Genomic DNA, 24,505 nt, shown 5'->3' with positions numbered 1-24,505 from the left:
GAAAGGTTCAGAGAACGCGACTGTACTCCCCATACTCCAGCTCATTGGTTTGGTCCGTATCCGATTTCGATCCAATGTGTCCATAATACACAAGTAAGAACTTATACCGATAACAACTACAACAGACGCCATTTCCTAGTAACTAAACTCGGCAGAGATCAACTTCTTTAGGGTTAGTGATCAAGAAATAAAATCGACGCTTACTGATGAGTGTTTATAAATGGCATTGTTTGTCCATAAAAATGCCCATACGAGAATAGGTACTGAATCCGAATAATACATATAACTCGGCGCTATATATAAAAAGGTCCGAAGTCAAAACTAAGCGTTCATTTCTAGTATTTTTCTTAGTTAAGCATATGTATATATTTCAACAGTTTTAAAGATCCTACTACCCGAATGGGCGAAAGCTTTCCAGCGTATCTACAGCCAACAGCCGAAAGCAGAACGCCATTTCGGCTTAGCAGCGTTCCGAACCATCCACCGCTTACGATCCACTCAACAAGTGGTTTGCGATCGGCACTTCATGCTGTGGGAGCTGACCACTGTCCACTGCGTTCCCTCTCTGTTGAACTTTCGAGTTTCGGACCCTCTCTCCGGCTAATAATCGCCGGCACAAGAACAGCTCTATAGATTTGTTTACAAAGTTGTTTGGTTCATTTGGTCGCGAACTCGGAGCGGCGCTTGACAGTTTACGGATCGGGTTAAAGCGGGATCCAAAAGTCGGAGCCCAGCGGCGCCTAACAAATAAATTGCCATAAAGGTGAACAATTAATTAACTACACGGCTCGGTTCGCGATAGTCGAAATAAAAACAGAACGTGATGACATAAATCATAGGGCCATCGTTAAGGACCCATTGAGTGTGAGTTAAATTGGTCCTGTGAAACCTGATGCACCTCGCGAGCTTAAAGTCAAGAGCCCTGTGAACTTTATATACCATGGTAAAATAAATAGCGCCGAATAAGCGCCAGGAAGCACTCTTTTGAATGAGAAGGGCCCACAAAGTCCAGCATACAGCTGGATGAATATGCTGCGCAGGGGATGTGGAGCTGAGGGAGCGCCAGAGATACATACTCGCAGAGGCAGGCCGGCTTAATTCAATCAAATGTCGCTTATTCATTCAATTAAAGGTCGCGCCATTTGACGACCCACTATGAATGCGTCTGTGAATACGAATATCAAAGCGAGTGAGTGTGTCCGAAGCTAAGACAGCGGCTCTGGTGCTGAGTTGGTGCCCACTGTGACTTTTTCCATTTTATAATCTAATTGACAGTTAAACTCTGTGCGGCAGAACTCCCACTTCAGGGATGTCATGCAGATCACAGACTCTGAAAGGGGAGGGCCACAATGGGGGCCATTCTTGGCGAGAGATTAGCGAGAGCTCGCCTGTGGATCTGCACCCAAGCAGAGCTGCAGTTCTGCGGCCCCTATAATGCAAATCTTGCCTGGAAGTCGCGCCTGTCCGACGGCTGGCTGCCCTAGAACAATAGTGCGCCATTTAATGAGCAACCTGTGAGTCACTCCTCAGCCAGCTTGTTGACCCGGTCTTATCGTCGACTACCGCTCCTTTATAGCTTATCAAACGCTTTTAGATCTCTAGAAGACGCCGGCAGGGAAACTGAGTAATCACAAAAGCGCTGAATTGCAATGATATGGCACTAAAGAAGCTTTCGCAGCTATCATGCACACTCTAATTTATCTTATCAAAGTGATCTTGAGCTTGTTTGACCAGCTACACTGCGACAATTCATGCTTAGTATGGGGACTCCTTACATTTTAATGGGTATTAGGCTTGGCATAGTGTACCTTTTTTTCGTATCTTTTTATCTTCATCTTTCAAGTTCGCAGCTTTAACCGATCCTATTTTTATTTCAGTGGCATCTGGTCATTGTCTAATCTGAATAACTAACTAGATCCTCGCAGACGGATAAAAACAGAGCATAAACTAGGCCATAAACAAATTGCTGTGGCGCGGAGAGTTAAAAATAACTTGAGCGGGGAGAGCGTTGGGGAGCTAAAAACAATGCCTGGAGAGGCCCGCCTGTCGAATGAGCGTTAAATTAAAAGATCGTTACCCAAACGACGCCGACTCAGTCAGCCACTGACAACGAACCCGACGCCACGGGCGAGCGCGACGGGTAGAAACCAAACGAATCGAAACGAAAAGCTAATTACCAGCGAGCATAAAGGCCATTTGGAATATTAACTAATTAAAGCCAGCGAAATGCGCGACGCGACCGAAGACCAGCCCGTTGCCCTCTCCATGCCGGCCTCCGAATCCGCCTCCGCCTCCGCTGGAGGAGCGGCCTCCGACCGCCGACAGACGCGGCGTCTGCTCGTGGAGCTCCTGGTGGTGGTGATACTCGTCATCCCCATCTGCGTGTACGAGTTCGCGGTGGATCCCGTGCGGCGGGGCTTCTTCTGCGACGACGAGAGCATCAGCTATCCGTTCCAGGACAACACCGTAACGCCCGTCATGCTCGGCCTGATCGTGGGCCTGCTGCCGGCCGTGGTCTTCGTGGGGGTGGAGTACGTGAGCCACCTGAGAGCCGGAGACATCTCGGCCACCGTGGAGCTGCTGGGCTGGCGGGTGTCCACCTGGTACGTGGAGCTGGGCCGCCAGTCCACCTACTTCTGCTTCGGGCTGCTGCTCACCTTCGACGCCACCGAGGTGGGCAAGTACACCATCGGTCGCCTGAGGCCGCACTTCCTGGCCGTTTGCCAGCCGCAGCTGTCGGATGGCAGTATGTGCTCTGACCCGGTCAATCTCCACCGCTATGTGGAAAACTACGAGTGCGCCGGCGAGGGCTTCACCGTGGAGGATGTGCGCCAGGCCAGGCTCAGCTTCCCCAGTGGACACTCCAGCTTGGTCTTCTACGCCATGGTCTACGTGGCGCTCTACTTGCAGCGGAAGATCACCTGGCGGGGATCCAAGTTGAGCCGCCACTTCGTGCAGTTCGCTCTGGTGATGGTGGCCTGGTACACGGCCCTCAGCCGCGTGATGGACCACTGGCACCACTGGTCCGACGTCCTCACGGGATCGGTGCTGGGCGTGGCCGGCGCCCTAATCACCGCCTGCTTCATAGCCAGGATGTTCGACGGGGGCGTGGACAGCATCCTGAGCAGGGGTCTGCGGAGAGAGAACACGGCGGCCACGCTGCAGGAGGATGTGTGCCCCACCACGCCGCCGCCCTACTCCGCGAGTAGCAGCTTCAACGGGGATCAGTACTGTTCGAAGGTCTAGGGTGGCACCCTCGCACTCATGTAAATTCGAAACATTCCAAAGGTAGCAATAAAGTGTAGATGAACAAGCAGCTCGAGTTGAATCTGTAGTGTCCAATCCTCGTTTTAGAGCATTTCAGTTAGGAATAACCCATTTGTATAGTTCATTTGAGTCTGTATCCGCAATCCCATCATACGTTTAAGTCACCGTATTATTTGTGAATTTAATTGGTACCAGTACAATAAATATTTATAACGAATACGAGTTTAACGCTTACTCCCACTGTGTTGTTTTAACCCAATCCATTGTTTGCGTACTCGCTTATCTGTACTTATTATTTTTTGTTGGCTAAAATTTCACATTTCAATGTCACATTTTAACATTAACCAGCAGTGAGTCCGCGGCTCTTTTTCCAACAATTAGGAACAACCCTTTTGACAATTTGTTTTACTGCGGCGAAGTGGGTCTTAGGGTATTTTCAAGATAAAGTCCCACAGTAAAATTACTGAATACATGGTTAATAATGTAAATGTTTTGTTAGCCTTCCACATGTTTAAGTTAAAAATGGTATCAGCACACTTTGTTTTCTTTTCTTAATACTTATTTGTTATAAAACATGTTTAGTTCAAGCTTCCCAGAACTTGCATTATTCATGAACGTTCTATTTTTATTAACTGTCGATGAACAATATTTATTTCGAAATGACCAACACACAAACAAGCGTATGAAGGGGTTTTCTATTTTCAATATTCTAAGTTATCAATATACCACCCGATGAATAACTCCTCGAGTTGAAAAATGAAAGCTAAAAACATGCGATGATCCTATTTTAACAAGCGGAAGCCTTTCTAGATCAGAAGCGTTCAATTGACTTCGACTTTCGCGCAGTGTTGTCATACCTGGCTGCCTGCTACTGGTGGCGGTGGAATGTCTGCTGGCTGATTCATCCTCGATTTTTTGATCATTTGTGCTGCGTCAGAGGTGCGCAGCATTGGGGGCTCCAAGAGGTCGGCTTCTCCCGAAAGCGGTCCGCGATGATCGTGAGAAAGCGCCGCTTCCCGTAAAATTCATTCAATTGGTTTACCTAGCTCGTGAATCAAGCGATGTTAATCTGATTCGGGGGACCCCTGACCCCCAATTAACAAAACTGGAGAGAGCGCCGGAGAGCATGGCCGAGCTTTTCGGAAAGCTCCCCAGGGGCATTCTCGAGCTTCGAGCTACGTAAGCATGAGATCTGGAGTCCGTGGTAAACAGCGACTCGCGTGTTTTGCCGCTGACCATTTCAGGGCCAGACGGGGAAATCGCATCGATAGCAGCGCCAGCACGTGCGTGGCAACAGGGCGATAAGCCCGCAGAGCAGCTCGACGGGTGCGATGGGCACTTTGTTTTTCGACCCGGGGCTTCCTCCCAGCGGACACGACTGGGTACGTCAGCCCGAGCCCCTTTCGACTGCAGTCTAATAATACAATCAGTGACAACAATAAGAATTGTTTATTAATAATCCGCCTCGAGTGGGCCAGAGCCCGGATTGCTGGGGGCTGTTGTCCGACTTCGACCCGAGCCGCAGATCAGTGACTAGTGGGCCGCTGGATCGATCGCACGCAATCCGGAATCGAGAACCCGAGATGAGTTTCAGTCTAAGCTTCCGGCCGCCCCTTCGCCTGCTGGTGGACGCTGTCCTGCTGGGCCTCCTCCTAGTCCTGGTGGAGAACTTCGGCCGCTTCTGGGGCCCGCCCACGAAGCGCGGCTTCTTCTGCGACGACGAGTCCTTGATGTACCCGTACCATGAGAACACCGTGAGCCCCACCCTGCTGCACTGGCTGGGCCTGTACCTCCCGCTGACTGGCCTGGTCGTCCTGGAGAGCTGCCTCTGTTACCGGGCGGACACGTCCTACTGGCAGGTGTTCAACACCACGCGCTGGTTTCTCTACGGCTACGTCTTCAACGACCTACTCAAGAGCATTGGCAAGCACACAATCGGACGACTGAGGCCCCACTTCTTCGCGGTGTGCAGTCCCCACTTCCCGGACGGGAGCAGCTGTTCCGATGAGGCGTACCGCGGAGTGCTGAAATACCAGACGGACTACGACTGCCGGCCTGATCTCTCCGGAGCCACCGAGGACATGATCCGGGACGTCAGAGTGTCCTTCCCCAGCGGCCACTCCGCCATGGCCTTCTACGGCCTGGTCTTCGTGGCGCTGCTCCTGCGACACCGCCGCTGGCCCCTGCCAGGATCCCTGCTGGGCCCCGTGCTGCAGCTGGCCTGCGTGAGCCTGGCGTGGTTCGTGGCTCTCAGCCGGGTCATGGACTACAAGCACCACTGGTCGGATGTTGCGGCCGGCTCGCTGCTGGGAGCCGGCACCGCCTTTGCGGTCATCCGGGCTGCGGCGCTGGAGGAGGGGCGCAGGAGGTGCCAGGATGCGCAGGCGAGTGTGAAGCAGGAGGCTGCGGTGGCCGAGGGAGCCGCAGCCAAGGGTGTCCAGCAGATGCCGCATGACTTGTGTCTGGTTTCGTGCCAGAGCTCTAATTAGTCGGGCTGCTCTGTGGCACTGCAGTGCTTTTAGTTTAAGGTTGACAATAAAGCTAGAGTCGAGGGAATCTCGCCGGTTTTTCTTGCGGTTGGGGGAGGGTAGGCTTTCAGAGACCGATTAATGCGCATCTCGTGCCTAGTCGGCGGAAACTGGAAACATCGAGATCAAGCGGACGATCGCCTGAGTTAACTAACAGAAAAACAGTGATTAGCTAAGCTAATCGACAAACACACTTTTCGCACAACAAGCCGCGGCTTTCCCCATCCAATGCAATTTACATTCTTCTGTTCAACCTTCTCTAAATCTAATGTTTACTCGTTATACCGGTAAGTATGAATTTCATTTAATGGCTGGCTGTTAATGCTGCGTCAATATTTGGATGGAGTGACTTGCACTTACTGTCAGAGACTTCGAATCTGGAGGGGAGATGTTTATGTTCTTCCCGGGGATTTTTTATCGTATTATTTTTCGGTGTACGAAAATAGATTTCGTAAGAAAAAGCGCAGACGGCTTTTAGCAAAATCATACATCTCCCCGTCTGACGTAGCTAGAAATAACAGCAGGAAATACATAATAAGCTAGCTAGATGTAATGCGATTGACATTGTTGTTGTGTTGACAACGCGCTGAAAATTAGCGGCTTCTCAAGATTCATTAGCAGCGAATCTTCGAACGACTGCCCCCAGTCAACAAGTCTGGCCCGAACTGAAGGGGGGTGTACATAAATTTCGGCAGCCAGCGCGTAAATTGGGACAAGGACCTAGAGCAATCTCCTGATGATGATGCGCAACACCTGGAGCCAGAGCCAGCCCAATCCGAGGTCGGACTTGCGACCTGGCCCACTGCGAACCGCTCATCAGGTGGGGCAAGGGCGCTTGGGCCGCAGCTTAATTGGCTCATTACTTTAATGGCAAAGAAAATGCTGGGAAATTGTGGTTATTTTTTCTTCGTCTCTCCGACTAATTCCGACCCGTGTTCCCTCCCCTCTCCCAGTTTTTATTATGATTAATTATGGCTCGCATACACAGGAAAACTGACCCACAGCTCCACTTTCTTGCCAACTTTTGCAACTGTGTCAAGTTGTTTTTGCCGCCTTCCTGCTGCCTTTGTTGTTGTGTGCCTCCAGATTCGAATGATAAATTTCTATGCCATTTATTTTAATCTACAGCGACGGTTCCTCCCGCAGTAGCCCTTCCCCTTCCCTGCCGCCCCGTCGCCAGCTAGTTTTCATGCGTTAATTAAATGGAAAATATTTGCATAACAGGCGAGTTAGCTGCAATCCGAAACAATGACCCATATCCGGCGATGGCTAAACTTTTGTTTTGTTTACCCGACAGCGGTGGAAAGGCGATGCCGGCTGGGAACTTGGAACTTAGCTCCTTGGGAGTTCATTGGGCAGGTGGGTGAGATCTCCGTGCGACAGGCTAATTGCAAATGGTCGGGCTATCGGGAGGAGCCAGACCCAGACCTGTCTCGGTTAAATCCCTCCCCGACCTTTGCCATCAATCAAAGCCCTTGATCAGCTCGGACTTTCTATCAGTCGCTGCAGCACATGAAATTTAAGAGCTCCGCTGTTGTCGAGTCTCTAATCACCGTCAGGTGTGATAATGCGGCCAGTCGGTGTCCGGGTCCCCTCCAGTCCAGCAGTTTGTCACTCCGCATTATCTGCCTCGCCGTCAGATGTCCATCGTTCGGGGCAGGTTCCCTCGTTTCAGAACGAGAACGAGAACGATGTTCTGCTGAATTTTTGCATCGTTGTTTGCTCAACAAAATATCCCAAAGCATTTCGGGGATTTTCCACTCATCCTGCTGCTGCCGTTGTCGTTCCTGCAACATGCGCTTCATATTTCTGCGGTTGCCGCTCTGAGCCTCGCCCTGGTCCGAGTCCTGGTGCTGCCCAGCTCCTCCACTTGCTATTTGCCATCAGCAGTCATCAGTGTTTTCCTCCCGAGCCCAGGACCAGACCAGAAGACCCCATCACTCCGCTCAGCTCTGCTTCAATCGTTGGCTTCATGTGTGTAAAGACAATTTGATAATCGCAAAATGCAGCATAGTTTGAGTTAATGAAGCTTGTGTGCCATGTGTGCCACCTTCGGATGGCATCCCTTGGCAGTCCGGGTCCAGCCAGGCGACTCCGTCGTTGTAGTTGTCGTTGTCGTTGTTTGTTGGACAACAACCGGAGCGTTTTGCTTGCCAATTAGTAATTTGCTGGCTGCCCGGCTAGGGAGCGGTTGGCCAGTTCTGCTAGACTGCTCGGTCTGTCCCTGACAACCTGAGGGGGTTTCAAAATACTCCGGGTGGGAAACGGGCTTAACTTTGTGGAAGGGGACCAGCTTAAGCTGTCTTAAAGGTTGCCCACCTGGCACTGCTTTATTCTAAAGTTGCGGGCTAAAGTATTGCAGTAGATAAGTTATACATTCCTCTGGGTAAAACAATACCTGCTGTAGCTAGTGTTTGAATGCTAGAATCGGATGCTGCACATTCGTTGGTATTCGAGAGAATCAGTGTTGTAAAGTTGCCAATGTGGCAACTCTGAAGTGTCGAGTAGTGGTGTTAGTCGCAACCAACATCAGTTATCGAATTTTAATCTGTCAATCTTTTAGACCACGATAGGAGTTTTAGCGAATCTGATGAAGGCAATTCAATTCTCATCGTTGCACTCCTTTTCAATTTGTTTAAATTAATTCCACAGGCATGTTTGGCTGCTCCGTCGTTTATTGTCCATCGAAAACTCGTGTGACAGCGCGACAACATTGCAATTTGAATGGAAAACAGCGGGACTGTCAGCCAAGGCGGGCGAGCAACCTGGTTGTCCCCAGCGCCACCTTTGTGCCCAGTGCGCTGCGAATTCGATGTCCTCTCCTAGGAATCACACGCAGCTCCGACACGTGACATCAAAGGACCGAACGGCGGCCATTTTGTCGCCGCCGTCATTATTAATGGGGCTGGCACAGCACCGGGGTCTGAGCCCGGACCAGGAGCAGAACTGCTGGCTTCCGTAATGCTGGGATTTTTTCGCTGCCATTTCCCGGTTCGTGCTTTCTTTTCGACGTCTCTGACAATTTTGACTGTTGTCCTGCACGGAATCGGGGATGTCCTGGACTGCAGTCGAAACAGGTGTGGCCGTCAACTGGCAATCAACTTTCATTTAGCAGCATCATTTGTCACGCTTGTTTATTGCCCGGTACGTGCTGGCCGCACTTAATGGTTGTTATTGTCGCCGTCCGGCTGGGGAAGCCGGATGCAAGGCGGTGCACGAAGGAGCGGGCATCCATTACCCCGCCTCTGCGGAATCACCCGCACACTGAGAGTCTGCTTATAACTAAAACATAACCCCAATTATGCCACAAGCTCCGATTCTGATTCATTGATGAGCTCCGCAGAAGCCAAAAACGAAATGAAATCGCGCCCTAGCTAATGCCGCGTTGATTATGAATATTTTAGGGTCCCGAGCAGCCGCTGCGATGATCATCCCGAGGGCGATGATGATGGCGATTGGGGCTCTGGTGCTGCTCGCCTATGCGGGCAATAAATTTAAATGCCTGGCCCTGCCTGCCGGGCATATGAGATTTTACATTTTGGCAATTTCCAGCTGTCGAAGGCCCGTCCTGGCCCTAGGAAATCTTCGGCGGGTCCGGTGCCAGCCCCATCCGTGGCGGAATGCATCGCGTAAATTCCGTTACGTCGCTGCCGGCTCGTTTTGCCGGCAAATGCAATTTCCTAATTTCTCACTGGGGAAATGGCGCTAAGAACCTGGACGGGCTCTGCTGACCACTCGAGCCGGGTCGCTCCGGCTGATTGGCTAGTCGGGGAAGGGAGGAGTCCCCGGAGGTGGTTCAGGAGGTGTTCGCTTCCAAATTAATGACCCGACGCCACAGACGATGAGTAGCAGCAACAAAAGCGGGAGCAGCCGGAAAAGAAGAGGAGCGGCCGCAGACAAAGGCGCATAAATGCATAAAGTGAAGTCGGAAAATTGCTGCAATTGGAGGGTCTCACTAGGGGAACTGCTCCACGTCCCCGCCCCTGCCCTTGCCCCTACCCGTGCTTATGCAAAGCAAATTGGTTTATGCATGAGGCGGCGGACAGACGAGACCAAACCAAACGAATCCTAGCGAAAGGATGTACAGTCAGAGAAAAATAGCGTACTTTGTTGTTGAAGATGTCGAGAGTGTGGTGGGCTCACAGAGCGCAAACCTATCATTTGGGCATGAACGTTTCTGGTCGAAGCTTTAATATTTTATAACAACTTTAGTTACTTTAATGAATTTTCACAGCTAAACATTTTTAAACGTCCTTTTCCAAATAATGCGTTGTACATTTTTCCGCGTGTAAGGCGCTTCACACTGTAACGGCCAAAGCCGTAGCCGATATGAGGGAAACACCGGCAGAGGGGATGGGCAGGAAGGAGCTGGGGAAGGAGATACCACGTCCACCCATCACGGTTCGGGAGGTCCGGGCTAAGTAAATTGTTGGCTCAGCCCTTGATTAGCTTAGCCGGGTTCAAAAGGGAGGTCCGCGTGTGGGGATGCCGGAGGAGCAGCCGGAGGAAGCTGTTGGCCGTAATGCATTTTGAAAACCACACGAGCGGAATTTATGTATGTGCATCCGCTCCGGCGAGGGGATCTGCCAGGAGGGTGTTGCATTAAAATTTCAATATGCAGCTTCTGTTTTATGCCGCGTTAAAGCTAAGTGCTACGTTATCCCCGTACGGGGCGCAAAGTGGATGATGCGGTCTCTTTTGGGCGAGGGTCTGGCGCTGCATTGCTATCTATAAATCGCAACCCCAGAAAAAATAAATGTTTTTAAAATGCTTATTAAACGGTCATGATACAGGCCACGCTCCAATGCATAATGACAGCCACATATCGTACTTTGCCTGCCCCCATCCCTTTCTACTTCCATCTGTTTGGGTGCAAAATCAATAAAATACCGCAGCCAAAATGTCGAAGGCTTAGAAGCCAAATTGGATTCAAAAGGGATCGAGGCAATGGGAAAACGAGTACCAATCCTGGTCCGGGTCTAAGTAAGCAAATAATAATAAAGGGCCAGAATAAAAGTAAAAAAGGCGAAGCGCACATTGTTTTGGGCCCGCCCGCCCATTGGGGATTAATATCTGCACGACCATCGATGATGACACGAAGGGGAAAAAGCCAGCAAGGCATAAAAGCAAGCCCTGTTAAATTTTATAGAAGGACTTGGCGGCAATCGCCCAGCGAAAGCGAAAGGGTGGACGCATAATCATCACTTTTAACGGCCGAAAGGACGAGCGAAAGGAGGTGCAGCGACCGTGCCGGTCCGAAAATCTCTCGTATGAACTTCAAATGAATGACAGCAATTAACGCAGTCAATGATGGCGTGGCCATTGTTTGCTCTCGCCGCGTCCTGCAGCTCCTGTTTGCCATTAAAGGCCGCCACCGCTGTCAACAGGCCCTAACCCGATCCGCATGTTCGTCCATGCGACCATGTCTATGACACATAAAAAGCAACTGGCCAGACCACCGACTGGGCCAGTCTGTTCCAGGGCAACAAAGGCGACTCCGTTATCAGCCGGCTGGCCCGTGGATACCGGCTTTTGGCTGTTGGCCGAAAGGCTCAGAGCTGAAAACAAACAAATTGCAAAAGGGAGGCCGAGGGCTGGCCCACTAAGTCGGTTATTTATATTACGTCGGCGGACCATCGGGGATAGCGAGCGTATTTTAGACATTTTATGTGCCCACCGAGTAGCTGGGCACGAGATGGACCTACGAAAGGGCCTGTAATTTCAGTTCACTGATTCCTTTGGAACACCCTGCGAACCCAGTGCAAGGGTATATTGAGCCCAACGCCTGCTGGACCCTCTTTGACCACTTTGCCACTCATTTTCACACGCTCCCATCGCCGGAAACTAGCCTTTTGCTCGTCACCGTTGATGCCTACATGGTGACCCCGTCGTCGGCCGAACGAGTTCCCGGTCGCTCCCCTTTTGCGGATCTGTCGCCCCGGGATTTTTGGCGTCTGTTGACCAAAACGCGTAACCAATTTTGGCCAACGCCTGCAACGTTCGATGTGCTGCAGGTTGTGCTGTCGCGTTTCGCTGTTCCTGCCTCCCTGCTGCAGTGTCCAGCGGCAGTTAGTGCTGCACTTCATCATTACCCGGTCGTTATCGCTTTTTTGAATTTAAATAATGGTCGCTGGGTGGGAGTCGGGGGTGGAGGGTGGTGCGCGGTGGAAGCCGTGGCAAACTGATTTGAAATGTGCCCGACACTTACAGCGAATCGCAACCATGTCGATGGCACTAGTCCTCGTGGCTGCCGCCGCTCGCCTGATTGTTAATGAGATGATGCTGTGGCCCAGAGACCCGAAAGTTCAGCTCGCACGTCTGCTGCCCCGTGGAGGGGCAGGCCGGCCTAACCGCACTCGAAACGCTCTGGGGGTTTTTATCACACATACGACCCGTTTGTCGTCGCGGCCGTATGCATAATTTGCACCACCACGGCCCTTTCCGTGTCCTACTGCCCGGATGACCACCGCCACTCCCCGTTGGGAGTGCCATGAAAATGATCATTAAAGTACGCGAAAATGTTGCAGGCGAAATATGCTGTAGGTTTGCCTTTGAATTGTCATTTCGGCTGCCTTCGGTTCCCAGTTTATATTGATGTGGGGGCGGATGGTCTGTAAATGTCCATATTGTTGCGGTGAGCTCCGATATTCTGTCATTTATGGCTAAATTTTGCACAAGTTTCGGGGCAATAGCCACAAAGTTATGGCGTTGAATCGCTTTATTTTGATACATATGTGCAGCCGCCTCCTGCCGAAATGCATGGTATAATCACAGTTCAGACATTATCGGAGTCCCGCCCCAGTGCCAAAATGAAGGAGTACTGCCCGGCTGCACTTTTTTCCCCTCCACTGCTGCATCAGCAGAGAAAGAAATTCGGCAGAGGAAAGCGACTCGTTGAAGATGCCAAACACGCTATCCCCATTCCCCCTTCGATTTCGTGTGGACACTCAAAGCTGTTAGTGAAGTGTTCGCTGACTGGACGCGGGAAAAACCAAAGAGGAAAAAAACGGAAAAATGGCGAAGAATTCGCTGACTTCCAATCAGTTCGGCAGGCGGCCCATAAAGCGGCCGAATGGAAAGTGGGTGATGGGGCTGTGAGTGTGGAGGGGGTGTGGAAGGGAGCCGGCAAGCGCCAAATGTCCATCATCTGCAACGGCAATAAAACTGGCCAAAGGCAGGCCAAGGATTCACTGAGCAATGCAACGCATATAAAATATTTGCCGCAGAGCAGTGGGAGGTGGGGCCTCTGCAGATGGGTCATGGGTCAAAGATGAATGCCGAAAACGGCGAAAATTATGCTGAGTGAAAAATGGCCCCCGTGCCAGGTCAGGGGCGAGGCAGGTTGGTTTTTCAGTTCAGGTGCAGATAGAACGCGCGTAGAGGTGCGGATTATTGTTGCATACTTTCTGCGGCTGCGGCTTCTCCCCCTCCATAGTGAGCCTTGGCCAGCATTTTTTGCCTGCCTGTGGCCCACAAACATCCTAGCTCTTTCTGGTCCTCCTCCACACTTGGTCTCATATCAAAATCTCATAAAACGAGGCATACACCCACACAAGCGATTCGTCCTCGGGTTTTCCTTTTTTCAGCCTTTTCAGCTGGACCTTCCTTCCTTTGTTAATTGTGCAACGATTCTTTGGTGTTTGCCTTGCTGCGCTTGCAGTTTGACTCCTTCGATTCCTTTCTGCCCGCTTTTTATGGCCACTTTTCGCTTTCCGGGCCCGACCACCCACTCATGGGCCATTCTTTGCATGTAATTGTATGAGGATTTCGTGCGGATTTATTGTTGCTCCCTGGCTGTGTTGTTTTAGCCCTTGAAACATTTGTGTACACGGCGCATTTGATGGGAATTTGATTGTCAGTTGTTTAATTTATGACTGCGTGGACTTTCAATCCCAGCCCACTTAATCAATAGTGCGCAACTCGCTCGATTTCTTAGCTGGCAGGTCGCCCAGGACCAAGACCAGGACCAGGACTCGTGGCTGGTGGCTGGTTAGTTTTATGCCTCGCCCAAATAAACTGTTAAAAATGCTGAGAACGCGCGATGTGAACCAGCCAAAGAGGAACTGGAAATGTATGTGCGAGTGCGAGGGAAAAAAGTGCAACAACTGACGCCAGAAACAATAAATGCCGCTGAGCACTACAACCCAGCCACTGCCGCTGAGAAAAATACAAAATAGCAGAAGTGCCAAATGGCCAGCGGAAAATGGGGAAAAAGTCGCAAGTAGCCTGGCAAAACAACAGAGACGAGCCACTCGAAGGAGTGTAAGCAACCAATGTTTATGCAGGGCGGGAAAAGCGCTGCAGGACGAAAGCCTCCTTTCCCCGAACAGTTCTTTCAGCACATATGGCAGGAGCACAGATACAGCACTCGAAAATCGACGAAAATCCTTTTGCATGTTCTTTTGTAAGTGGGCAGCCCTCGGAACTCCTCCCGCCCCTTTTTGGGTTCCTCTCCCCAGTTTCCATTTGCTGATGCAGCATCCTCCGCTGTGGTCCTGACTCGGTTCGCTTTTATTTCTGCCATATCTGTAGATATTTTTGCAACACTTCATAAACCATAAAGGCAACACCAGACGGAAAATTTAATTTCAAGATCATAATTTTTGGGTTAGCGCTTTCTTCCCTTAAGGAGGAACAGCTGCAGATTGGTTGAAAGGGAAGGGGTTCTTCAGGCGGACCTGTTTCTTAAATTTGAAACTAAATCGGCCAGTGTTCGGAGTCCGTGGAAAGCTTTAATCAGCCATCCGGTCTTTTTTTTTAACTGAACTCTTCATAAAGTCGAACTCTTTCAAGGCTGATTTTGTCACCCATTGCATTGACATTCCGACTGGAGGGTCGGTTGCCGATCGCAGACCCAAACATTACACTCTATGGTCCAGGCTTAACCGAATATGAAGAATAGAGTAATTGGGAAAGTAAAGTTCCAAAACCACTGAGTAATCGGACAGAAAAAGAACTTCCCAAAACCCTTGCCGATGCTTTATGAATCGTCTATTCTGGAGTAGGGCTCCCTCCGCCCAGTTTATTGTCAGTTGCATTAGCCAGGTGGAATTTAATTAAGGCTAATCAAGGCGCAGCTTTCGGCCGGAAGCAGGAATGCGCTCCATTCAACGCCACTTCCGGCCGCCTCCACTCCCCCCTTCCGCTTGGACAATCGGATGCGCGAGTGACACGAGTGGCGAGCAAACATTTCATTAGAGCGACTTTCGAGCGCTCTTCTTTTCTTTTCTTGTCACTGAGCAGCTGCTAATGAGAATTTTGGCCTGGCTTGCGAATCCTTTCAAGGCGGGCACTGCGGAAATGGCGTGAAAATTAATTAAATTTAGCGAAAGCAACAGCAGTAAAGAGAAGTCGGGAAGGTGAGCGCTGCAGGACGGAGTGGAGTGGAGCCACATCTGAAATTGGCGAACAAATGCTCGCCTAATGGTGGCTGATTTTGTTTGGCGATGATTTTCGTTGCATGAATAACAGATGTCGGGGCTCGCCTGGAGCGGGGAAAAAGCGGGGTCGCCAGGCTGTCTATCCGTGTGTCTTCGGGTGGTTCTGACGGTGCGGATGTCGCTCAGTCAAATATTAAAAAATATATAAATCATAAACAGATGACGCCGCTTTGCATTCAATTTTTGGCGTTTTTGTGTCGGTGTTGTAGCTATTGCTACTTTGCGCATTATTTATTCATAATTTCTTTTTATTGTGTTTTATTGTCGGGCCTTCAGAGCTGTTCGTTCATCACACGCACAACGAGGCGTATACGTCACGTGCAGGAGTCGAGACGAGGTCGAGGCTGAGGATGGGGATGAGGTCGAGGATGAGGACGAGGATGAGTCGTCGTGTTTTTTACGCCTGCCTAGCTCAGCGCAATCAGTTGACACTTCCTTTAGCATGTCGTCATTTATCTCACAATGGCCTGGTCTGGCCCTCTGCTTATTTTGCAAATTTGTATTTCTTGTACAACTGTCAGTGGGATGGCGAGGTGGGGGAACCGGGACTCCAACTACGACTGCGACTACGACTGGGACTGACAGTAAAAAGTAACATCCATGTCTCGTTTGGCTTTGGCTGCTGATGCCACCCGCCCTGGCTCTCCGCTCTGCTCAGTCTGTCCATCTCCATTCACAGTCATCACACATGGTTCTTCCGACTCCGACAGCGACCCCGCCCCCGCTTCTCGCTTGGGTGGCCCACCAAAGCAGTTGTCATCGAAGTGAGGGGCATCTGGGGCGGGGCCGAGGTGGAGTCGTCTGCTGTGCAATGATTGTCATTAGCAAATGCGTCATGATTTCTTTGGTGACGTCAGTCAGTCACTCCACGGACTTTGATGACATCTGGCCCGGGTTGTCCTGGACTGGTCGTCCTGGGCCCTGGATGATTCTCGTGCTCGAAAGAGATTTTCCAAATTGAAGTCTTAGCTGCTCTGCTGCGATCTGCAGATTATGCAGACAAGTGGCAAGTTCCCATTGAATCTTCGGCGGGGAGAAAGTGAAACCAGCCAAGGGCTGCGAGTCGCACAACACTTCAGGATTAATTTTTCAACGCTCTGCGCAGGGGAGGAGATCCTTGGAGGGGTGGGGCTGCACAAAGGAGGGCATTTCACGGCTGTTAATCCATATGTCGCAGGCGACATCGCAGCCCTGGGAATGAATTATGTGCGACGTGTACGAAAAATTACGCGCAGAAATTGCAATGATGAAAAATGAAATTTATTGTGAGGCGCCGAGGGGAGGGCTTAAGCTCCTTGCGGCAGCAGGCTGGGATCTGCACCCCTTTTAACACGCTTTTTAAATTTATAATGACGCAGGTCGCCCGGGATGCAGGAGGATGCAGGATACAGGAGTCGGCATTCAGCGCTGTCGAGTTGAGCAGCCTAATTTCCAGGGGCTTGTGCGAAAGTTTGTGCGCACTTTAGCGTGGAAAATGCAATAAATTAAGCAAAATACTTGAGTCACCTTGAGCCCCGAGTTCCTGATCCTTGAATGGACGAGCAAGGGCCGTGGAGGGTTGGTGTTCGAGCGTCGTCCTTTGGGCGACATCTCGGCAGCCGTTGTCGAAAGTTTACTTCTGCCCTTTTCAGATCCCTCTCTTTTGTTCGACCGAGCGCGTGATTAAATGTAAAATTGGATTTTTATTATTTGTTTGCAAAATATCCTCGCTTTTGTCCCTGCCGGCGCCTTTTTGCAAGTTTTCGAATTGCGTGGCAAATGGTGAAGTGACAGGGTTAGGGGTCGAGAGCATCCGGTTCTAGTGCGGATATTTTGGGCAGAACCCTTTTAATGCGATTTCGTAACCTTCCAACTTCTGCGTCAGCTGTCGAGCATGCTGCTGGCATGTATAATGAGTGCACTTGACCAGGACGGGGTCGGTATATTAATTTTGGGAATAGATCATAACATAGCTGAAATAACTGAGCGCAGGTGTGTTCGGGGGCTGAAGATGTGCTGGGAATTGAAATGAAACCCAGTGGGCAGCAGCAGGTCGTTCACTCACTCGTCCATTGTGTACTCACCAACTGCATAAACATTTGGCGCAATAACTAAAAACCCACGCTAATTGACACTAATTGCAAATACCCCACCACACCCCCAACCGACGGGCAGACGATTATCATCGGGATGCAGGCAGCAATGAATGGATACTGAAATCATTTGGTGCGAGTAATTGCAGCAAAATCGACAGGGGCACAGTCAATATGGGCTCCAGTGCACCAGTAATCGAAGCGCCAACTCAAATCCAGATGCTACCGGCACCGCAGCTGGAAAAACTCGAATCGAAGCGCCGGATCGATTGGAGCTGTGTGCAGCCCCGAAATTATGATTCAGCATCCGCTGATTGGCAATGGGTTGGCGGGCCTAACAAAACATTTGATCGCCGTAATTCGGGCGAGCAGTTTGGCAAGCCAAATATGATTATCTTTATTAGACCCGACTCTGCCCGGCGGATCCTCCCTGAGGAGTAGGTTTGGAGGAGTAGGAGTGGGTCCGGCAGTCAACATGCTCCGAGCCAGTCAAAAGCGTAATCAAATTTTGTCACATTTAAAGCACTTTTGACACATTTTAAAATCAAATTTTATGGCCAGCAAACGTTCGCCAATAAAGCCAAGTCATCTCAAGTCGTGGTTTCGTTCCCTGGCCTGGTAATGGGCAAACAATTTCCTAAATTTGCGCTGGGGGAGCGATGAAGGCAATCACAGCTCTGCCAGCCAGGCCAACGGCCCGAGCCGGGCCCACACGTTGTTGCTGTCGAATGTACTTAAATCCAATTGACAATTTGAAATTAAAATGCCAAAAGTACAACACACGACCGCAATACCGAAAAGAGCCGGCGAGAAACGGCAGCGGGCGATGCACTAGCAGATGCAAGCCGAAAGCCAAGGAATTATTCATTTTGAATGTGTGCAGGCTCCTGCCGGATATTCCACTCTCTGGAAGACTCGGGCAACCGGAATCGGGGTGCCAGGCGCTAATCAAGGACAGTTTTTGCCAGTGTATAATGAAATGCAACGCTGCGCATTGCACACGCAGCACATCTGGGAGTGTGTTTATCCACGGGTGTGCGTGTTTGTCCCTGGCAGGAATAGAAATTGCAATGTCAGCAATTGGCAGCAGCAAAATCTAAATAAACATTGTCACAAAATGCAACCGAACCCCTCCAGCTGGCACCAGAATCAGCACCAGTTGGAGCAGAGGGTTGTGCAAAAAGGGTTTTGTGGGGTGGGCGCGGTCCACGCCCCCCCCCCCCCCCCCCCCCCTCTCCCCCCCGACTGTCGGGTTGTCAATAAAATTGCCAACAGCTACAAGACTGGAGGGTCTGTCCTGGGTGGCTGTGTGTGTCCTGCCAATAGGTAACTAGTTAGACGGCAGAACGCAAATGCAGTTTTGCATTTGTGCCACGCGATACGGATACACGAGGAGATGGCGAGCGATACTCTCGCCGATGCGGACCCAGATACAGACACGGATACATCCTGTTCCTCCTGCCTGGCCCTGCCACTTGGGACTTTTGTCATTTGCTTTATAAATAAATGCATTTTCGTTTGATGGGAGAGGGGAGGACTCGGCAGGCGGGTCCCTCGCCCAGCTTGCTTGATTTGTCAGCTTGACGCCCTTGATCCACCGCCCCTCCAATCGAGTCCTTCCCTCAGCTCCTTCGCTGCACCCATTTGAATTTCCATTTTGTTTGCCTCGACAGTTTTTCCATTGCCCCCGCCCGACTCGGTCTTTAATGCTCTCCGTTTCCATTGTCATCTTGGACATTAGTCGACACAACGTTCATTTCATTGGATGTCGATACAATCCAATCCATTCACTGCACCGGACTTCTCACGACGAGTGTCTGCAAATATCTGCAGGACATAATTTTAATAAACTTACATGGCATCAGCTGGACGGCAGGCTGGCCGGGCGGGGAAAGCGGAAGCGGAAGTGGGCCAGGGGCCAGGGTGGCTAGCCCTGGTCTGTCCGGTGTCCAGCAGGTTGATTAGAAAAGTTCTGTTATTACAACAGTTTTTCAATTGTTATGGTGCTGCACGGGAATTGGCTGAGGGCTGGAGAGGTAAAACTACAAAGCGGTTGGTTGTTGGAGCGAACAATCAGTGAGAAGCAGCAGGAGGAATATGGAATTACGAGATGACAACTCCATCGTTGAATAATACGGCAGACGGGGGCTTTGGAATAACTCGTTTCAAATCATTTACGACAGCGCTTCATGTGAAAATGAAACTGCAACTGTCGCCCTGCAGGTTCAACTTTGCGACTGTCAGTCGGGTTTTCCGCTTGGAGGGCCGGCACTTAAAGAAGCGACTACCCAGACCCGAGTGCAATTTATCTGCTTGTTAATATTAAATTTTCCACTTGCTGCGCTGTGGCGTGCAATAATTTCCACTATTAAAATAAAAAGCGAAAACAAAACAGAATCGAGGCCGTGACGGAGCAGGAGGGGCGTAACAGGGCGGTTTGCGACTAGGGGTTAAATTTGTCACCCCTTCGCCCGTTAACACGTGTCGTTGTTGTTGCGACAAACCAGCAGCAATCACAACAGCAACATCAGCAGCACAGCAACACAGCAACACGGCAGCAACAGCAACACAAAAGGCATTAAAAGTCACCTTTCGGAGAAAGGACATTCCCCGTTCCCGTTCCCGTTCCCGTTCTCGTCCCCGTCGCTGTCCTTTTCCAATTGTCATTCGCTTTTGTTTTATGGGACTGCAGTTACCCACTCCCCGGCGACTGTTATTGTTGTTGTCAAACTAATTGTACGCAACAAAGAGCAGGGAATGAACATTTTTGTGTGTAAAACATTTGAAAAATCCTTGCAAGGGGCAATTGCACTTGGTGTATGTGTTTTTGTCGCATTCAGGAAGGATTGCTAGGATATGGAAATGAATTCGAAATGAGCCAGCAGTGCCGTAGACGGCAAGTTGTTGCTGTGGACGTTCTGCACGCTCGGCAAATTAAGCCACATAAATAAAAATATATTTTTTATTGTTCGCAGGCCATCCCCTTCCTCACTCCGAGATTCCAGGCCATTCGCACTGCTCCTGGCACACTACGAAATTTAAATTAGAATTTACAGGGCGCGAGGGGTCGAGTGAGCAAATGAAACGCTATAAATTATCGCATCCTTTTCGGTGGTTGCTCCTGCGTCCGGATCTACTTCTATTTCTGTTCCTGCTCCCCTTGGCAGGTAAATTTAAATGCGATTTGTTACGGTTTTGGCTTTTGTCGAATTTCGTTGAAAGTCGCGTGTCCTTGCGGGGCTGGGGAATCCGTTCCTTCGGTAATTTATTCCTAGGATACCAAAATATTGCGACAGGTTTTCCTAATTCGAATCTTATGGGAGCAGGCGTTAGAGGATGTTCGGGTTTTAATTGGAAACGGAGACAACTTGTGGGCGGAGGGGTTTTCAGCTTGTTAGCTGCGAATATCCACCTCCTAGACATACTGTTAATTTGTTTACAACAGAAGTGACGATCAGAAATATTTCATTTTAAACAAACTCCTCCAGGATATTAAAAAAATAACAAGTCAAGTTAATATGAAAGGACCACAGATAATGACCCAAAATCCATTAAGTTAAGTCATCAGGCCACGAAGTCACAGCCTGTGGCCATTTAAGTTATGAAATCAGTACCGTTGGCCGAAAAAAAAAACGGAGAAACATTCACTATTGCTAACGAAGCTTTGAATACACTTTTATCTAAATTATTCACTCGTGAATAAAGAATATAATAATTCTATGAAACAAATTTTTCTCATCGCGTTGTTCTGAATTATCCGGCAACCTAAACACCGCAATTACATTCTTCAAAACTTAAAAGATGCCGGTTTCAAATCAGAGACGAAAACGAATATACCTTTTGAGAGCGTGTTACAAAAAGTGAGGTGATACATTTTGCGAATGAATGACCCGAAAGTGGGCCATCATCAACAAAATATACCTACTTAGTTGGAGGAAAAAATTTTCCACAAAGATGCCTTAAAAGAGAGCCTTTGCAGAAGCACCTAGCGAGTATAATGAACACAATAATGTCAGTTAAAAAAATTGCATTTTCTGTCGTAAGAATAATTTTTTATTCTTGGCAACTACCTCATTAGGAATTGATAGAGTTGGATTTCCTTTTCGCCTTAAATATTAGTAATGTAGGCCCGCACTGTTCCACCACCATATTTATGTAACAATTTCTACGCGGTTATTCAAAGAAAGGTGCCCCATTATTCCCAGACTTTTGTTTTTTTTTGGTAAATATATGTAAGTCCTTGCCTTAACTAATTTCGATATTACTTACTTCGTATTTTTGATAGTGAAGTACACTTACCTGAAATGAAAATTAAATTATTAATTTAATAAGTAATTTTAAAATATACACATTTATTAAATTTAGTTTCTTTGTAAACAATAAAATCAAACAAAACACCTATTAACGTGGTAAGGGGGCGTGGCGATCACGCAGCATCAAAATATAAAAATGCTTGATAATACGACTGAATAAATGCACTTTCTATAATGTTCTCATTCTGCCCCATTCGTCCCCCAGAATCCAGTAAATCCAATTTTGCAAGTTTTCACTTCTACACTTTCACCTCCTTTTCTCCCAAACAAATTTACATTTCTAAGGTCTAGTATGTAATCCTATTTAATTGGTGCATCACTCGTTACGATTGGACCACAATAGAGGAGTTGTCTTCGCACTCTCTCCGGTGCGCTTCGCCACTATGTGAACTGCCGTCCTCAGCGATAGACGTAGGGCCAATTTTCTCTAGTTACTTGTCGTAGTCCCGCAAAATGAAGTTCTAACTTCCGAAAGAAAATGCAAATTTCATTGTTGACCGACATATTTTGGTTGGAAACCTGAAAACACATCTTACTGGCCTCTCCCCTTTTGCCTTCTGCCAAGCAAAAATGCTAATTAAAGTCAGAACGCAATGTTGCGGAAAATGTTTTCGTCCCTGAAGGAGGGTAGGGGTGAGTTACAAGAACGGAGACTTAAAGGTCGCTATGGGCAGCTCCCTTTCACCTAGCTTGTTGTTGGGTAAAGTGTTTTTGTTCTCCGCATCAAAATTTAAAGCAGAGTGTCACCCGAAAAAATTATACTCGATTTAATTTTCCAGTTCAGTTCTTGTCTGCCTTCGGAATGGTCGTTTCCCGGGCCAGTCCTTCCGCTCTACATCTCCCCCTGCTCGGGTGCTCGGGCGTCTATCTCTTCTCGGACTCGGCATTCGGTGTCAAGTTTGACTGGCCCGGGTTCGGGCCTCTACGGGCTCTGGGTTTTGAGTTTGGGTTCCGGTTTCCGAGTTGGCGTTATGCATTGAAATTAATTAAATCACAGCAAGCGCAGCACTGCTGATGTCTCCGCCTCCAGTTATGCGAGGACGGTGTCCTTTCTCTGGGCCTGTTCTGCTATCACGGCTCCCAACCGAACTCCGAAGCAGCGCGAAGAACGGAATCTAAGCCCTTTAATTAGTCGGCCCGAATCCTCGCTGGAATACGCAGCAGACCAGCCGAGCGGCCAGTAATTTGCAATCATTGACTTAGGGGCCATGGAATGCCAGCTTAAAGAGCTGTGCCCTGAAATTTTGTCGGAGTGCTGAAACTAAAACCCACAACCAGCCGAGCTGCTTTGCCATTCCATGGAGCTGCCCGGGCCGGCTGGAAATGCACACAAATTTGTGACATGAAAATCATTTAAAATGCAGAAAATATATTGAAAATTCAGTCAGGCACTTTGGAGTCCACACTAAACAAACTAAACAATGTCCTGCCCGACAGGGCGTGCGGTGCTCGGTGCCACGGGGGAGGGGAAAGTGGTCCTATCTATAGAAATTATGCAGGCAAATTTATTATGGCACAGAATTTAAATGAGTCGAAATCGTTGTCATTGTTTTATTTATACAAAATGGGCACTTTGTTGTTGTCGCCCTCGTTGTTGTTGCAGTAATGAAAGTTACTCAATCGGAATATTTCAACTTATGTGCTTAACAATCTCGAAACAGCCACATCCGCACGCAAGGACAATGAGAAGTGAGCATTTGACAATGCAGCCCCCTCCCCGACCGCCAGTGCAGTCCTGTTCTGTGTACCCATGGGAATCGCCAATTTATTTGTCACTCTCACTCGACCCTGGGGCATTTACCCTTCCCTCCACCTACCCCGTGTCCCGTCCTGTTTCTCAGTCTATCAGTCTCCCAGTCCATTAGTCGGAGTTGGCATCCTTTGTTGACTTCATTCAGTTTTGCGGTACATTTGATTTGTATTTCGCTCTGCTTCCTCGCTTTGTTTCTTCATTGGCATTTTGTGCTTTCTGATTTCCCCAGCAGACATCGAGAGCCAAAATCGAATCCGGTCGTTCCCCGGCCGATATCCTTTACGTCCCCCTTCGAATTGTCATCATTATAACGTTATTGGATGTGTGAAGAACGTGCGAAAGGGGTAATGAGGGGCGAAGAAATCGGGTTAAGCATTACATCAATTGGTCATTGATGGGTTGGCAGCCATGTCCTTCTCCTTACCCCGAAATCCTGGCGAGCCTGGGCTGCAGATGACTGGAAGTCTGCAAAATCGGAGAATGCTAATGCGTGGAACGAGAAAGCGGACTGGGCGAGGGAAATCTCGGAGACTGCACACTTCAGGCTTAATTTCCACACAAGTCGCACGCAAAGACAATCGAAAGTGTCGCCCGAGAACTCTATTAAAAATCTTTTAGAGCTCTTAAGTATGAAGAAGATGATGAAGGAGAGCCTGCAGAATGGCGACAGTCGGCAGACAGACAATGCCCCTGACTGGAGGACCTCCAGCGCCGGGAGCCAGGAGCGCCAGGAGCGGCAGCCGGGGAAGCGACACGAAACACTGCTGTGGATGAAGATATTTATTTTAGGGATAAAAGGAATTCAGTAGGGCTTAAAAGTGCGGATGAGGGCCACTTCACGAGCAGCGCAAGGAGCGAGCAGCGAAGGAGCGACCAAGGAGACAGGCAAGACGAGCAGGACACACACGAGCGACAATGAAGACGACCAGGACTCCACAATGGGTTCGGGACCGGGTGGCACGGGGGAAAGGGCGCGCGAAAAGTGCTCAAGAAAACACCGAAGAGTTGAAAATGACGTTAAAGTAAACAAGATGAAAATTAAAAGCACCGAGGACAACAGAGGAAAGCCGGGAAACAAAAGCGGTCCGCGGAGGAGGAACGGTGCGCGGAGGGCAGGGGCTCGCGGCCTGGT

General features: G+C 49.4%; 2 protein-coding genes across 4 annotated transcripts in view; both read left to right on the top strand.

Moving 5' to 3' along the window:
• The window catches only part of LOC108030789 (putative phosphatidate phosphatase), a 58,564-nt gene extending 55,248 nt beyond the window's left edge, over positions 1-3,316 (top strand). The window contains exons 1-2 of one of the 3 annotated variants that reach the window (XM_017103865.3): positions 632-763; positions 1,878-3,316. In XM_017103865.3, the coding sequence (XP_016959354.1) occupies positions 2,227-3,246 (1,020 nt within the window). In that variant the 5' untranslated portion in view covers positions 632-763; positions 1,878-2,226 and the 3' untranslated portion in view covers positions 3,247-3,316. Of the gene's footprint in view, positions 1-631; positions 865-1,877 lie in introns of those variants that run through there. The other 2 variants (XM_017103864.3, XM_017103863.2) reach the window with 2 other exon arrangements.
• A 673-nt stretch (positions 3,317-3,989) lies between these two features.
• LOC108030793 (putative phosphatidate phosphatase) lies at positions 3,990-5,823 on the top strand. The gene has a single exon (XM_017103870.2). It carries the CDS (start codon positions 4,851-4,853, stop codon positions 5,754-5,756), a length of 906 nt encoding a protein of 301 aa, XP_016959359.1. The 5' UTR covers positions 3,990-4,850; the 3' UTR covers positions 5,757-5,823.
• The last annotated feature ends 18,682 nt before the right edge of the window (positions 5,824-24,505 follow it).

Source organism: Drosophila biarmipes, chromosome 3L (assembly GCF_025231255.1).
Source record: "Drosophila biarmipes strain raj3 chromosome 3L, RU_DBia_V1.1, whole genome shotgun sequence".
NCBI lineage: Eukaryota > Metazoa > Arthropoda > Insecta > Diptera > Drosophilidae > Drosophila > Drosophila biarmipes.
Note: the sequence above shows the minus strand (reverse complement) of the source record. Positions and strands in the feature narration are given on the sequence as shown.

Coding starts and splice junctions, on each gene's coding strand:
- LOC108030793 (XM_017103870.2), top strand. CDS start 4,851: ATGAGTTTCAGTCTAAGCTTCCGGCCGCCCCTTCGCCTGCTGGTGGAC.